The sequence below is a fragment of the Brienomyrus brachyistius genome, chromosome 25 (genome assembly GCF_023856365.1).
Source record: "Brienomyrus brachyistius isolate T26 chromosome 25, BBRACH_0.4, whole genome shotgun sequence".
NCBI classification, from domain to species: Eukaryota; Metazoa; Chordata; class Actinopteri; order Osteoglossiformes; family Mormyridae; genus Brienomyrus; species Brienomyrus brachyistius.
This window is the reverse complement of record NC_064557.1, coordinates 9,638,162-9,655,198: the sequence shown is the minus strand read 5'-3', so window position 1 is coordinate 9,655,198 and position 17,037 is coordinate 9,638,162. Positions and strand designations below refer to the sequence as shown.

General features: G+C 45.3%; 1 protein-coding gene across 1 annotated transcript in view; it reads left to right on the top strand.

The window, feature by feature from the left end:
- The first annotated feature begins 2,166 nt into the window (after nucleotides 1-2,166).
- Nucleotides 2,167-17,037, top strand: part of gpm6ab (glycoprotein M6Ab) — a 43,551-nt gene continuing 28,680 nt past the window's right edge. Inside the window, exon 1 of the mRNA XM_048996272.1 lies at nucleotides 2,167-2,302. Within this exon, the coding sequence (XP_048852229.1) occupies nucleotides 2,299-2,302 (4 nt within the window). The 5' untranslated portion in view covers nucleotides 2,167-2,298. The remainder of the gene's footprint in view (nucleotides 2,303-17,037) is intronic.

Here is a 17,037-nt window from a genome sequence, read left to right as displayed (position 1 = left end):
AAACATGATTATCACTCGGCCTACGACAGATTGGAGGGTCAGTCCCTTTGAATTGCGAACGTGGGAGGCTCCTGGGCGCGATGTCTACGCGAATTTGTAGTCCCGTTAAACCGATTTTACTGGATTGTTCAGAACAATGATAAATAACACGTCACGTGCCGATGAATGTAAACGGCTATAAATGTACGAAAATGGAGGGACGGATATTAAATACATCAAAAAATAACATGAAAATATTGTTGTCATTTTACATCCATCCACCCCATAATCAGTTCTAAATGAGACGTGCGTTACGTAACGTGTAACAATAATGCATTATTAGATCACATGCAAATAACCTGGCTGTGCAAATCACTCCGACGGTCAACGACACACGGAGACATAAACACGCAAGAAACATACAAGCTAGCAACCCTCTCCGACCACTAGAAAAATAGCTACATGTAATATATTTTTTAAAATCGGTAATGTCACATTCTTAAGCGTGCATTCACCGTGTATTCCTGAATTTTCTTTGAAACGTGCATCATGCAGTAGGCCCACATAGATAAAGGGTACAAATATTACCTCATAAGTGTGTATTTAATAAGGTTTTATATATTTGATATTTTTTATTTTTATGTATCGATTAGCACCATTCCCGCGCTATATCTAGATAATTACGTCGGCATTGTTTATATAGCCTTCAGGTGGCGCTAGTGCCACTGTTAATGTTTTTTTTAATAACACAGTACCAAAGAAAGGGTGTGTTCACCGATATTCAGAGTGGAAAGCGGTACAACAGCTGTGGTTTACCCATGGGATTAATACCCATGTAAACATAAATACATTTTTTAACCTAACGCTTAGTTAAGAGGACATCAAACGACCGCGAACATTGTGTGCATTATACCTACACAGATTTATAGGCCTAATAATGGAGCAAATAACCAATAATGGTGAAAATAATAATAATAATCATATTGAAACAGCGATTAATGGTTGACCAGTCGCTTTAATTATTTTGGTGTAGGCCTATAAAAGGAGAGAAAATCTGTGTAACCCATCTCATTAAAATGTATGACTCGTTGCATAGCTAGAGCTAACGAAACAAGCGTCAAAAACTGAAAAAAGACGCTGTCATTGATGTGACAGGCGTGAGGACAGTATGCTTTGTTAGGCCTCTATGTTTATTTCAAATTGAATACGACTGCTTGATCTTTAATGGGATTGTATTGTTGGGAATAATGTATATGTATAATTATCATAGATTTTAGGCATTGCAAGTTCCCTACCGCTGCCATGTTTGCTATTCTGTCGCCCCCGTCGTTCAAAAATTTGTCCAGAGAAAAAGCAGCGATGATGCCAATAAACACCGGTGGCGTGTAATCCGGCCGAATCACGCCGTTTCCGCTTTCGGTAACTAAAAGATTCTCTGATATTCAATCATGGGCGTAAATTACTAGGGGGTGGGGGGTTGTAGCCCCCCTCCCCAATAAATCAAAACCAGGTAATATAACCCCCTCAATAATCATGTTTCCCCCGTAATGGGTGGAGACCTCAACCCCCCAATGTTCCAGCTAAAGTTACGCCCTTGTATTCAATACTCACTGTCGTGCTTCAGCTCTCATATAGACTATAAGTACAACTGAACCCCCGAATGCCTTAATTTAAAGCCAAACCCAGGCACGACGTAAGCATTACCTAGGCGCGGAGTCGGGACCATTTAGGAAGCAATATGCATGTTCCCCCATATGAATCAACATAACGGAAGATATTTGTTGGAAAAAAAACATGTTTATTTTAAATGGCACATGAATTGATTAATAATATTACGTGACACAGATTTCCAGGGAGAGATTCTGAGTGTACTTCTTCGTGCAGCGTTTCATTATATAAAATAGCGTCTTTCCAGTTAATTTTTAGCCAATACATGAAATTATTAAAGAATTATGTGCTATTTTTGTTCAGGCTAAATATTCCCTTTTGTGTCATACATCACAAAAAATCACAAAATGGTGTTTCCTTCAAAAATGTCGCTATCCGCATGGTTTTGCATAGTTCGTGACAGCTTTCTTAAGTTCCCCCTGCAGTCATTAATTCGACCGCACAATCCCCCATTGATCTGCAGTGATTCCTTGCAAATAAGGACTCCGCCCGCTGCTCGGCTGTGACGCCCCTTGTCCCCCCTCCCCAACCCCGAATGCTGCCCGCGACCCGCACGAACTTCAGCTTCAGAAAACTCTCAACAAGTTACTGCCGTGGACTAAAGATCGTCAGAAAGTTCAATCAACACGACCCGGGGCTTGGTAACTTCCAATGGGTAAGTCACGATCAGTTACTGTGATTTGTTAGGGAAAGTATTAAGAACGTGTTTTCGCGAGAGAGCAGGTGGTCTGGAGTAGCGGGTCCTCGGCAGGGAAAGTAAAACTTTTATTAAGTCTATAACGATAGCAATTTAAATGATATATTTTCAGTTTACACAATCACACAGTGGTAAGAGCTTTGATTGACGCAGTAGCAGTTGCCGTTCCGCTTCAAACAGGGCATTATTAACACTAGAACTGCCAAATCTACGCAAATTTGCGTAAATTCCCTGGGCCTAACACCTACTAGCATCCCTGCTGAGAGTTTCTTGGGCCATTGTCCTCCTGCTTTTGTTGTGCAAACACACCCATTACCTGTGAGGCCTGGCACATTTGCATTTTTTTACTCAGAGCAGCTAAAATCCAAGGCAGGCTAAACCTCTGTGTGTGACATGGAAACCTTCACAAAAGTCTGCCATATCTATACCAAATATCCCACATGCTGACTGACCTGCAAATATGAAAGACACACATTCACAAAATATATGGAAGCACAAGTCTGTTTTATTTATAAAAAAAATTGAGTGTTTCAAACTTTGCAGTGTTTGCAGACCCAGTGACCATCATCCCTGCATTTGGCGCAAGTGAATTTGTAACACTTTGCACTGGTAAACCTGCTGCGGTTTCTGTTGCAGTTCTCCTGTACCTGACACTGAGTTGTCCATACAAGTCCTGGCACAGCAGCAGCCTTCCTCTGTCCCCATAGCCTTTTGTGGCATAAATTGGCAATGGAGTTCCTTGGCTAGATGACTCAAAAATAATCTTCTTTTGCCTTCCCACCCTGTACATGCCTTGTACAGAACGTAGGAATTTGCCACCACCAGGTCCAGCATGTTGTAAAATACAGCTACTGGCCACCTGCATGTTGCTGCTCTTACGGAATACATGTGCGCCATTTGGTCCAACACATTTACACCACACTATAACAGCAGAGAGAGAGAGAGTCATGAGTGTATTTGCTTTTTTTCTACCTTCTTTCTATATAGGCCTGTATAGTACATATCAGAAAACATTGTAGCACTGATGTAAAATTATACACACATTCACATACCTTCATGTGGTTATAGTCTGTTATCGTGTTGGGTTTCCTCTTTCCGCCTTCACAGATCGCCACATCTTGGTCCAAGGAACTCAGAACACACACAATCTTGTTTTTTTAGGTGCATAAATTGTCAAGGAGACACTGCCACTTCTAAGCACTGACGCGGAGAATTCCTCTTGCTGTGCAGTGTCCTTTGAAATTGGAGGAAGTTCATACCAAACTTTATTCCCTGTACTCAGTAGTGTTGTTTTGCGCTGAAGCAGTCTGTGTGACAGTGCCAGTGAGGTGAAGAAATTGTCCGTTGTGACATTTCTCCCGTCATCCAGAAATGGCTCCATCAGACTCATGACCATGTTCTCTGCCAGCCTCTCCCTTTTCTGGTGACTGGGGTCCTTTCCCAAGTTAGGGGACACGTTGCAGACGTATTTGGTCTCCAAATCCGTGGCCATCCAGAACTTGATCCCAAATTTGTCCGGCTTGGATGCGATATACCAAGTGACATGGAATGGATCCACATCTACTCCACGTTGTCTTTCCACCGGTGTCCCTCAGGGCTCGGTTCTTGGCCCTCTCCTATTCTCCCTCTACACTAAATCTCTTGGCGAAGTTATATCCTCACATGGCTTCTCCTACCACTGCTATGCCGATGACACTCAACTCATCCTCTCCTTCCCTCCCTCAGACACTCATGTCTCCACTAAGATCTCTACATGCTTGGCAGACATCTCATCTTGGATGACCACTCACCAGCTAAAACTCAAAACTAGTAAAACTGAGTTGCTTTACATCCCGGCTGACTCATCCCCCCTCCAGGACCTTGCGATCTCCTTTGACAACTCCCTGATCCATCCTTCGGTTTCTGCTAGAAACCTTGGAGTTACCATAGATGATCGGTTGTCATTTTCCTCACATATCACCAGTCTTTCTCGCTCTTGTCGGTTTCTCCTCTTTAACATCAGGAGGATACGTCCATTTCTTTCCACCCAGGCTACCCAGATACTCGTCCAGTCCCTCGTCATCTCACGCCTTGACTACTGCAACTCGCTTCTAGCGGGTTTACCACTGAGCGCCATCCGTCCCCTCCAACTGATTCAGAATGCAGCTGCTCGTCTTGTTTTCATCCTTCCCAAGTTCTCCCACACCACTCCTTTGCTGCGCTCCCTCCACTGGATTCCTGTAGCTGCACGCATCAGATTCAAAACACTGATGCTCGCATACAAAGCCAAAAATTCTCTGGCACCATCCTACCTAAAGGACCTCATCACACCCCGCTCTGCACCACGATCTCTCCGATCCTCCAGCACTGCTCGACTGGTCCCACCTCCCCTCAAGGCACAAGGAAGACACGCATCTCGGCTCTTCTCTGTCCTGGCACCTAATTGATGGAATGAACTCCCCCTAGATGTCCGAACAGCTGAATCCTTGAATGTCTTCAAGCGACGACTCAAAACTTTTCTTTTTCAGAAATACCTGACGTAGAACTTCTATATTCTTACTCGACTCTTTTTCTGGTGTGTGTTTTAAAAAAATTAAATAAAATAAAAATTCTGCACTACTCAATGGCGTTCTCAGAGATAGTATTCGTAGCTGGGGTCCTTATTGAGCTAGCATCGGAAATTCATTGCAGAGTCTCAAAGCACTTATGTAAGTCGCTCTGGCTAAGGGCGTCTGCCAAATCCTGTAAATGTAAATGTAAATATACTGCATGGACAATGAACCTTGGTCGAGAACAGCTGTACATCTATGTTCATGTGTTCTCCTGGAGTGAAACTTTCAGCACAGTTCTTGGTGAAGGCTGGCAGAGAACGTGGTCATGAGTCTGATGGAGTCATTTCTGGATGACGGGAGAAATGTCACAATGGACAATTTCTTCACCTCACTGTCACTGTCACACAGACTGCTTCACTTTACTGGGCATGGTGAATAACGTTTGCCGTGAACTTCCTCCATTGGCAAAGGACACTGCACAGGGAGAGGAATTCTCCACGTCAGTGTTTAGAATGGCGCGCATGTATTCAGTACGAGCAGCAACAAGCAAGTGGCCAGTAGCTGTGTTCTACAACATGCTGGACTTGGTGGCCGTGAATGCCTACGTTCTGTACAAAGCATCTACAGGGTGGAAAGGAAAAAGAAGATTGTTTCCGATTCTTCTAGCCAAGGAACTCCATTGCCAAATACAGGGATGATGGTCACTGGGTTTTCAAACGCTGCAAACACAGACTTTGAAAGATAGACAGACTGTGTGGGACAGTAACCACTGAGACAAAAGGCAGAAAGATGACGAAGAGATGAACCTGGAACTGAGGCACGGATACATCAATTTTAACGTGAACAGCCAAACATGCAAAGCTGGAGAGATCACACAAAAACAAAATTCACTTTTGGTGTTATAATTCAGTGATGGCCAATGAAAATGAAATGACATTTTATTCTGTATGTGTATGAGCATGTCAAAAACCATGGACCATGACTTCACTCAGCTTATGACATTTATATACAAACATGCATTGGAGACTGAAGTGTTAGCATGTTTTCATTTTATTCATTTCATTCTATTAGCAACTTTTCATTCTATTTTCACTCAATTTTTTTATAAATAACACAGACTTGTGTTTCCATATATTTTGTGAATGTGCGTCTTTCATATTTGCAGGTCAGTCAGCGTGTGGGATATTTGGTATAGATATGGCAGACTTTTGTGAAGGTTTCCATGTCACACACAGAGGTTTAGCCTGCCTTGGATTTGAGCTACTCTGAGTAAAAAATGCAAATGCGCCAGGCCTCACAGGTAATGGGTGTGTTTGCACAACAAAAGCAGGAGGAGGATGGGGCTGAAGACCTGCGAAAATCACAGCAGGGGTGACAAACACCTTGGGACTCTCAGCAGAGAATAAAAACTCGGTAAATCTAGTGTTAAGGCAGGATGGTTAAAACCCTGTTGTTTACCTTCTGGATCAGCACAGCAGCTTTTTTCCCCCTCGCAGCTTTTGGCTGACACCAGCCCTTCGCTCTGAGACTGGTTTTGTCTGCAGGCAGGAATGTGCGCAGGAAGCTTGAATGACTTCCAGTAGCACCCGACTGCCATGTCCCCCAAACTATTTCAAATAGGGATACGGAAGAAATCCTGCGCGCTTTCAGCTTGGCACTTCTGTCAAAAGCTGTTACAGGAGCCGCAGATTCTACAGCTCACCCTCTTCTCCTTATGTATCCCTGCCTAGCTTACACAAACAGACGCAAAAGCCACATTAACAATTTCAACGTAAGCAACAGTTGTCTCAGGTGACGCACAGCTTCTGAAGTGCGTACAAAATGTGCTTTCTTATACAAATATACAAAATAGAATAATCGATTTGATGACGTGTTGCTCTCATGAATATTATTAAATACAAACTACTGTTAATATATATATATGAAAACTACTGTGCGTTTATAGATTATGAGTCATACCCACAGGTAGGCCTATATCTGTCTTAAAATAAACAGTCAGCGAGATACGCCGAGGAGATCCGGAATGACCAGAAACCTGTCGGTTTAATAAATAGAGAATTTTTTAAAAAGAAAACATTGACTACCGGATTATAGGCTATATGATTTGTGGGTATTTTAGTGTATCTAAAAATACGCATAACTAACAGTGGACTGTGCATTGTCACGATGTCCTGTGCTATGGAATAATTATTTTCTGTCTAGTGCCCGATAATATATGTGAGAAATCACGAGGTCCGAATGTCTCTGCTGCGTGGGCGGTGCTCCTCCTTGAATTTCCTCCTTGTGTATGAGGCCTTTGATAATCCCAACAACGATTGTGGTGTTTGTGCGATGTCCTACAACCCAACGAAAAAGAAATCCCTGCATGTTGTTTAGTTCGACCACAGGACGTCTGACTATACCCGGGACGCGGTTATGTGGCCGATGTTAAAAAGCTGCCTGCGGGTTCGAGGTTTTCTTCAAATCGACATTATGGTTCAGTGGCTTAAAGTCGAAGCAGAATACTGCGAATAAAGAAGCGTGGGTGGCAGACTCACATTTGTTAGCTCCGAACAGGGGCGTAGCTGTAAATTCTGGGCCCCATACAAAATGTGACCGTATTCCCTCCCCTTACCACAAAGGCCCCCTGTAAAGTGCTGGACACCCTGAATCTATCAGGATACCCACGCCCCTGCTGCGCCCCAGGCTCTGGACATATTACGGCGAAACACCCATGCCGTTTGGAAATATTTGTAAGATCGCCATAATTAGTAATAAATCAACAGCATTGATATTATGGAGCGTGAAATGCAGAACGCAAGGTCAGCCCGTCTGCCAGTGCGCTGCAAAATTATTTTCCCTCATAAAATGGTTTGCCCCATCCCATACAGAACAGTTAAAATACAGAAATGATATTTTTAAAACAGATGTGCAGCGATATATTCTTTAACAGTGATTATTTTTCCTTATTCAGCCGATTCAAAGCTCTGTACCCGGATTATTTTACCTGCACCACAATAAATAATGTGTGCCAATAATGTGACAAAAATGATTTCCCATCACCACTCATACTTGACCGTATCTGCAAACTCGATTTCTCAGCCGTTATTGCTGTGTAGCCTGCAAGAATGATTTACATTGCTTTCTTCAGACTACGCCCACAGATGACCTGGACTCAGGATAACAGTTACAAAAAAATCGGCTTCATCGCTATAATTCGAATAAGCATTTTCTTCGTGATCGTTGTCGCCGCCCGTATAATTTCCTCATATAGCCTACAGGAATATTCTCCATTGTTGGTCTGACGCCAGTCGCTTTTGCGGCTTTATTGTCCAGATAAAACATTTCGCAGTTGGACCAAACAACCCCGCAGCCCATCTAATATTCACATACAGAACCGTGTCTGTGCTCAGTCGGGGCTATGTATTATGCGATCGCCAAATCTGCACACATTCAATGAGCGTTTTAAACTGCATTATCACACTACGGGGTAATGGGCGTCGAGGACAACGGCTAATGTCATTATGCTGTGATATGATCTCTAAACCGCGACGTGGCTGATATATAAATGCGCTGAAAAGGGCGCGGCAGGGACCGGTGACGGCTGGGCGTGAGCTGTCACCGCCGCGACACCTTCAGGATGCACTGGTTGTGCATAGAGCGACGCGCCGGACGTGGAACCGGCGGTGACACACCGGCGTTTCGGGTCATTTCTGGCGTTATATACAACAGAATGCAGCAGAGAGATAGGACTAAATGCATCCAGCAAACATTTGCCTGGACTCCATTTGTAGTTCCACATCCCCCCATGTGCTGGGGAGGGGGTCCTCTCAGTGATGCCTAGAAACACCAACACAATTCAATATCACTGGTACAATATTGGCTCACGGCTTCCTTTAGCGGCGTATTGTGAACCGCTGACAATCTGCCCTGCCTACATTTTCCACTACATGATGTATGCGCCCAGAGGACATTGTAATGTAATGTCGGAGTGACTGAAACACATTACACCTTTATTTGCATGGTTTATGCTGTTTGCCTGCTCGCTGTGTTCGGGCGAATCATATTAAGTGGCCTTCGGAAACACACAATTGTCTAGAAAAACATTGCTTTATATGTGAAAAAATATATATTGTATAACACAATGCCATAGAAAAAATTTTGAATGGAAAACATAAATTACTTTGAAATCCGTAAAGCAAATATTTTGGCTTGTTCCGGATAGTTACAAAATTTGGCATGACACTGGACGAGGTTGCTGCCATCGCTCGCATAACCTGGCAGGTCTTGGCAGGGTGTAGATCGTCAGGATGGTGCCTCTTATCTGCGGACACAGGCGGCAGCGACCGGAGATAAGCTCCGCACCCCGTCTTTGTCATGTCGCTGCGCTCCGTGTGTTTTTTTCTTTTCTTCCCGTTTTTTACACGACACTCATTAATGTTTCTCCTTCGTTTACACTGGGCGGATTTGCATTTGCCGCTGCATCGCCTGACGCCACCAGACTGCTGAAGGGAGTCGCTTTGTTTCCGTTTCCCCAAAAAGCGTGCGTACGCAGTCAGCAGAGGTGTCGTTACACCCTTGTCTCCTGCGCACCGCAGCCATCGCAAAGCGATCGCGTGGCTGTGTCACCAGGCTCTGGGTACATGCCATTGATTACTCTTTTGTGGAAGTATCGCTATTAATTAGGCATAATCTGCAAAGGACAAAGAAAGAAACGGGAAGCGGCATGGGCTGGGTTTTGCATCAAGCGCAGCCTGTTTTTGGGTCCCTGTTTTTTTTTTTCTCTGGAGTTTGTTGCCATGGTTACAGCAATGCTGAAACAGGAGTCGGTAATAAGCTGGCTTTAAATGAACCCTTTAACTGCTGAACGAGTACCACGTTATGCTCCGCCTTTATGTGGTACAGACAGACTCACACACATGCAGTCGGGCTGCTGTGGAAGATACAGGCAGTCAGCCTATCGTCTGTTTCTTTTCATAATTGGAACCAAAGATCAAAAAGCAGGGTGGGGGTTTGTGCCTGCTGTGGCCCCTGCCACAAGGTGGGGCTAGAGTTTCCTCGCTGACACTCCTTTACGAACTTCCGCCCCTTTCCATCTGTGACTGCCAAAGCATTTGATATATATATCCATCCATTTTCCAAACCACTTATCCTATTGGGTCGCGGGGGTCCGGAGCCTATCCCGGAAGCAATGGGCACGAGGCAGAGAACAACCCAGGATGGGGGGCCAGCCCATCGCAGGGCACACTCACACACCATTCACTCACACATGCACACCTACGGGCAGTTTAGCAACTCCAATTAGCCTCAGCATGTTTTTGGACTGTGGGGGGAAACCGGAGTACCCGGAGGAAACCCCACGACGACATGGGGAGAACATGCAAACTCCACACACATGTGACCCAGGCGGAGATTCGAACCCAGGTACCAGAGGTGTGAGGCAACAGTGCTAACCACTGCGCCACCATGCCGCCCCAGTGTATATATATATATATTCAAATTGAAACCTGTTATTGTGCCTGTGTAAACTCGCGGTTTTTGAGCGATGACTCAGACTTTTTTTTGCCTCCACCAAATGCTTCGGAGTAGCTAACGCACATGTGCGATTTCCGACACTAGCAAGCAGTCCAGGTTCTCTCTGAGCTTGACACTGGCTCCTTGCAGAAGCAACATGGACGTGACTGTAGATATGGACACGTTTCTCCCAAAGCCTAATGTCGCGTCAGGGTCGTCAGTCCTTCCCATTGGAGAGTACAATTTCACTCGCTGTCTGTTTGCTAAAAGCTCACGGCTCTTTGCTTGGCACTCTAACCTGCACTTATCTGTCAAACCACATCCCCCAGTTCCCACTTTACAGCAAAATGGGGTGTTTTAAGTGGGAAAACATCCCACGGGCATTAATATCTGTAAGTCAAGTGCAGCACTTTCTGAGGCCGTAACTATTGTTCTGGTGTTTCCCGTTGACCCTTTTTAAGGTCCACGAAACGGGATTTACCGTCCGTAGTGCGTTTCCTGTCCAGTTTGGCTCCCATTTCCCCTCAGAGTAAAGACCCTTTGAGAAGATCATAGTGCTGGGATGGAAATTGAAACACATGAAGGCAGTCGTCAGCAAAAGGACGTATATAGCGCCTTATCACCTTCCAGTCAGTAGCCCTATACTTTGAATGAGTATCACCTCGTGTGACGTATGATAAACATGTGAAAAAGTTACTGGGTACTGGGAGAGAGACTACAAGGAGGCAGGGTGGTTTTTTAAGTGAGGCGCAATGGTGAAATAATACTATTACGGATTTTCTGAATCATATTAGGACACATACGGCCATGACTGATGTCATCAGTGCTCCTTGTGGCATGGTAACTCAATTTTTTTCTCCACTCCGATTCCGTTACGTCCTGTACGAAGGCCAAAAGTGGATTACCCCGTTTAACTGGCCTGCGAAATCGGATTGTATGGGGTTGGCCGTTTTAATGAAATGCCTGTTTATGTAATGGCAGACACCATGCCGACGTGCGGAGAGTAGAGGCGTCCGGACTGAAATCCCGTGATTGAGCGAGAGCCGCTCGCTGATTAGACCAAAGACCACTGTGTTAAACTGCGATGGAGACCTGGAGGTCCATCTTCTGCTGTCGAATCCTCACAGCTACTAAAATTAACAATTCCAGCTCACTGTATGCTTGCAGCAAAGCCCACACTGGATGACGCCATCTTCCATGGTCTCACCCACGTCTCACTTCCTTTGAGACTGCTTGTGGATGTTGGTTTCGATCAGCCCTTCTCATTCTGGGCCGGGTCTCCGCGGGGGAGTAACCCATCCGATCCGAACGGCGCCGATCGGACATCCAGCTGCACAAAGAAGTCGGAGCTGTATGTTCCTCTGGATAAAAGGGTCCAGCTCGCGACATCAGTGTAAATATGGAAACAGCATGTCAGCAGCAATAATAAGACAAAGTTCTGCCTTGAACCGTCTCCCAAATCAGCCGGATTTGACCCTGAAAGCCACCATTGAGTGTTGGTCGCCCCCTCTTGCTAGCGCCAATGGCTCAGCGCCCCCCTGACAGTCATCGGACCGCCGGGGGCCGAGTGCCGCAGCATGTGAGGGGCCTTGTTCTGGGATCCGGAGGAAGTCGGGGTGCCAGCGCCCTCCGGCCCGCAGCCATGCAGCAGAAATGCGCCCAGGCTGATCTCGAATGCGCCAAAGCCGTGTCAAAGGCGGCTTTGTGCGTGTCGGGATGAGCAGGGAGCCGGCTGCCGTCGAGGGGATTCACTCCTCTTTCTGCTTCAGACGTATTTATTATTATTGTTATTATTGTTATTATTATTCTTGTTTTTGTCATTGTTATTCTTATTATTCTTGTTGTTGTTTCCTTAGGCCATTTGCATTCATTACCGAAACGGCCTGAAACCTCAATGATCCTCGCCTAATTCGTTGAGACTGTCAGACAATTTAATTGTGTGTAATTACAGCTTCTGTCCATTAATTAAGAGACAGCAGCCAAAAAAAGGGTAGGAAAATGAAAAGCTTCCTGTCAACTTCCTCCAGCCTTGTCCCACTGTCCCTGACTGCTGCTGTTTATGCACATAGCATTTCTGCTGATGGGACGGAATCTAGGGAGGGGGGGGGTCGGTTTGATGGGAAACCTCACGTGCAGCTTCACGTCACGCTGACGTCTGCCTGCAAGCATCAGCGCCGCCATCAAAGGCCCCGTCTTTCAAGCTCATGTATTTTACGTTGTAGCACCTTCGATTTATTGGCTGCCTCATTTGGTTGATTGGCGTCCCCATTGTAGCTGTTTAAATGATACTTTTGATTGACACCTAAGTTGACAAATGCTCAGTGGAGTAATTACTGAAGTCACCGCACAACGCCGGAGGCCCAGCCCCCACAAGCCGTAGTAGACGTGGCGAAAACAGACGGTAAAATAAGACCCTCTAGTCCTCTTTAGTTCATTTCCTCTCTCTGGAGGAATGGCTTTTCTGTGCGTCTAGTCTTCTGGTTGCTAAGTTACCCCTGTGCTACTTATATTATTGATATTAAAGCCTCCAGTTCACTGCCAAGCATGAATTCTGAGAGTTTCCTTTGTCTTTAAGAATTTACAGCCAGTATTAACTGTAGATGAGAGAGAGAGAGAGAGAGAGAGAGGGAAGGAAGGAAGGAGGAAAAGAAGTGTCATTATGCTTTTAGGTGACCAATAAATCTCTTGCAGATGATTGTTAACAGAATCGCGGTTTTATACAGTCGAATATTGTCAGGCGCAGGTTGGGTTCTGCTGTGTTCAAACAGTCAAAATTATGTTCTAAATGGCTTTCGAATAAGTTGTTCTGCAGCAAACACGTGAAAACAATGGTCCTCTGTCCTGTCTATGAATGCATAACTGACGTGACCCATATACATTTGGGATCAATGAAGTTCTGGTATTTAAAACCGCGGTTTTGTATGGAGGATAACGGCCCATATCTGGCTGCCTGAGGGAAGCATTTATAAATATTCACGAGAGAGACGCATAAAGAAAAGCATGTTGTAGCGATCTTCTCAAACAACAGAGGAATAATTATTTCATTAGCATAACTGAGTGTTTAATTCCTGAATATATGTGGGAACAAAAACAAAATCAACGACCTCAGTCTTTTTAGAGTGTTGGAAGCTGTATAAATAAGGAATAACAATGCTAATAAAATTATAGTCTGATTAGTAAAGGTAGTAAAGATCTGGGACCGGTTTCCCGAAGCCTTTTTAACGCTGCGTCGTTCCTAAGCTCTAAGGTTAAAAGATACAGATTATGAACAGAAGTGGAAAGTTCAGGCCCAGAAAGTACAAATTCAGACCAAGGGTTTGTTTCAACAGACCAGTTGCACATAAAGAGTCACAGTCACAGAGTACTGAACTGGTCGGCTGAATCAAAACTTTGGTCTGGATTTGTACTTTCCGGACCTGGACTTTCCACCTCTGCTTACGAATGACGTAGCGTTAATGCGGCTTCAGGAAACTCCCCCCTGTTTCGTAAAGAGAAAGAGAAATGTGGGTAACGGTGAAAACTCAAATTCGGAATCTATAACTCATTGTTAACGTCTATCTTCATTGTCACAGATTTTGCGAGACGTTTATATATATCGGCGGCGGGTGGAGATGGCTCCCGATCAAGAGATCGATCTACTCCATATCTGAGCGGTCGGCCTGGAGCAGAGACAAACAGATCGTGCACGTGACCCTCTCCGGCTTGGAGGTTAATGCTTGACAGTCACAGAAAAGAAAACCCAGGATAGATACCTTCAGGCTGGGAGTCAGATTTGAACTGAAAACAAAGAGGTGACAGATGGGGACACGTACCCTTGGAAACGGTGCAGCCATTCCCCCCTCCCTCATTGGTCAGGTGTACGGTAATGAGCCTCAATCCCACACCTGGGGACCCTCTCTGCCCTATAATACTCTAATCTAATTAGGCTTCACTGCCACTGATTGGATTGACTTCCCATTTCATTTTATAATGCTCCCCTTGGCTGTTACTTTGCATATGTCCAAATGGACATATGTGTATTTTAGATATCTTTCCAAGCCGTACTGTAACAACAGTGACTCCCTGTTTATAGTCTCGTGCCCCCCCCCCCCCTCCAAATCCACTAGGGTTGGAGGAGGCGGCGGGTTTTCTGAATGGGCAGAGCAGAGGGTGGCTTCGACGGCAGCAGCGACGCCGGTGCTGCAGACGCCGATTAGTGCCGCCATGAAAGGCTTGACTCATTCCCCGTCCAGACCGCCGTCATTCCTGGCTCTGCCAAATGATCTGCATTCACATCCCAATTGTCTTCGCTTTGGCACCATAATCTCAATGGCAGCTTTAAAAAAGGGGAAAGTGTATCCATGGTTTCTGTATTTGTGTGACGCTGCCGGGCTGGACGGCTTTTCTCTTCCAGCTGTGTATCAGGTACGCCTGCGGTTCCAGTTTAATGGCGCCAACTCCGCCCTTCTTATGGGTTAAATTACAAGGGACCCAAGATGAGAGGGGTTTGCTCCGGACGCCAGGTGCTGTGGGGATTGAGGACGGGTGGCTGTAAACCTGTAGGTTTCCCCATCCATGTCCTGCTGTTGGGTCTCACACAGGGGCAATACTCAGCTGTACAGAACCAGGTGAAAAGCTGCCAAGACAGAAGTGAGGACGGATATAAATTTAACCGTAAGCAATGTTGTCTGAGCGAAACCTTTCCGATCCACGTAGGTAAGTGAAGTTGTGACCTGACGTTAAAATAGTTAATCCCTCGTTCTGGGTCACGGGGACGGCACTTAAGCCGTTAGCGTCTCTCTTTTCAGCGCATTGTAACCATCTGAGCTCATTAGTGACTCAGTCTCCATTGGAAAAATTATGGATATTTGAACTCGCCTGCTTTGTGGGACCTTATCAGCGCATCTAATGCGAGGTGAAATCTAATTTAGGCACCCCGGTGGTTAATATTGAGCGTCGTTGCTCTCAGAGGCAACGGGGAAAATGTCTTGGCCGTGGCAATTATATTTACCATTAAAACCGAATTATAAACCGATATACTCCAGCTTTTGCAACTTACTTCATAGGAAGGGTAATTTTTTTTTATAATTAGCTAATTGATTCGTAAAATATGGTCATTTTTTATATACTGGTGAGCACATCATTACCGCTGTATAGTCAATGTTTTTCTCTGTGTATTGTCGTAGAAATTTATGACAATACAGATGGATGCCTTTGTATGTGATTTCACTTTATTAATGAGCTCAGGGAACAACCATCCATCTGCCACCCTCGTGGTACGTTTCAAAGATTTTCTGGTCAACATAACCTTTATAGGGGTACATTCACACTTTGCGCCCCCTTCTCTGAACCAGATCAAACTGGTTAGGGTAGGGGGTGCATTTTTTAACACACATATGCCTATGTGTGTTTAACACACATAAAAGCGAGTTAAGGAAAGTTAAAATCTCACAATTAAAATCACTGAGGAGAGATATGGGGCTCTGAAAGCCACAGTGTGTATGGCTACTGTCCAATCACTGCCCGGTGATTTTATGAGAAGCAGTAAAGTAACCACCCAGCCAATGACGGACTCAAACTAATCCCACCCACGGCAAGTGGGGGCCTCATCTTCTTTGCTTTCTGTCTTCACAGGTCTTTGGCAGAGCTGGAAATTTCAGGTCCAGAAAGCAATAAAAATCCAGACCGTGATTTAGTCACAACCAACCAGTTGAGTATAATGAGTCACAGACAGAGTGACTCAACCCGGTGGTTGAAACAAAACCATGGTCTGGATTTTTACTTTCTGGACCTGAGATTTCCAGCCCTGAACTTTGGTGACTGGAATTTTCATTAGGGCTTTTTGAAAGCAATAACAGAGCCGCTGGCCCTATACAATACAATTCTTGCATGGTCATATTATCTGTGTTCTCCAAATGGGAACGTGTGATATGTGTTCTATTATCCCTGGGGTGGTTTGTTCAGGGGGCAGCATTGTGCTGGATTAATACCCTCAGTCCCTCAGAATGGAGATAGATCATAAAAACTGAAGGGAAGGAGTGCAAATAGGTGTTTTATATCGAGAGGATATCCACTGAGCTCCAGACACAGCAGGGTGGGCGTGCAGAGAGCTGGTCCTGGAGACCTTCAGCCACACAGGGAAACAGAGGGAACATCTGCTGCCTATTCATATGAGCAGCACCGTTGGGGTTGGGGGGGGGCAGGGGACCAGACACTTCACTGTGCCAAAGCTCTCTATTAAATCATGTAAGACCCTAACCCCCCCCAACGCCCACCCCCTGTGTGGTCACTCCCATGCTACAATTTAGCCAAAACTTTATCGAAATGTCGGGGAATTCCGACATCAAACTAAAAGCAAAAGCACCTACTAGCTTCCCTCAAAAGCAGATTCGTGGGACGTACCGTGCTGTTAAAAGTCGGATGATAGCAGAAACCAGACGAAGCATCCATTCCTGGGCTTTGTATAAGTTTTGGCTTGGTGTCACCGGTACGGGCTCAGCCACTATTCACGGTCACAACAGCCTCCAGCATCCAGGATGTCTGTCGGTAGCTGTCTGCCGCTTTATAATAAGAGTGCTGAGCTACGGAGTCTGACGAGAGCTTCTGCTGAAGCTTGAAGAAGCGACGATCCGCGGAGAGAAGACGTGGCCCAAAATGCTGTAGGTCTCAGACTCACGGACTATTCATTCT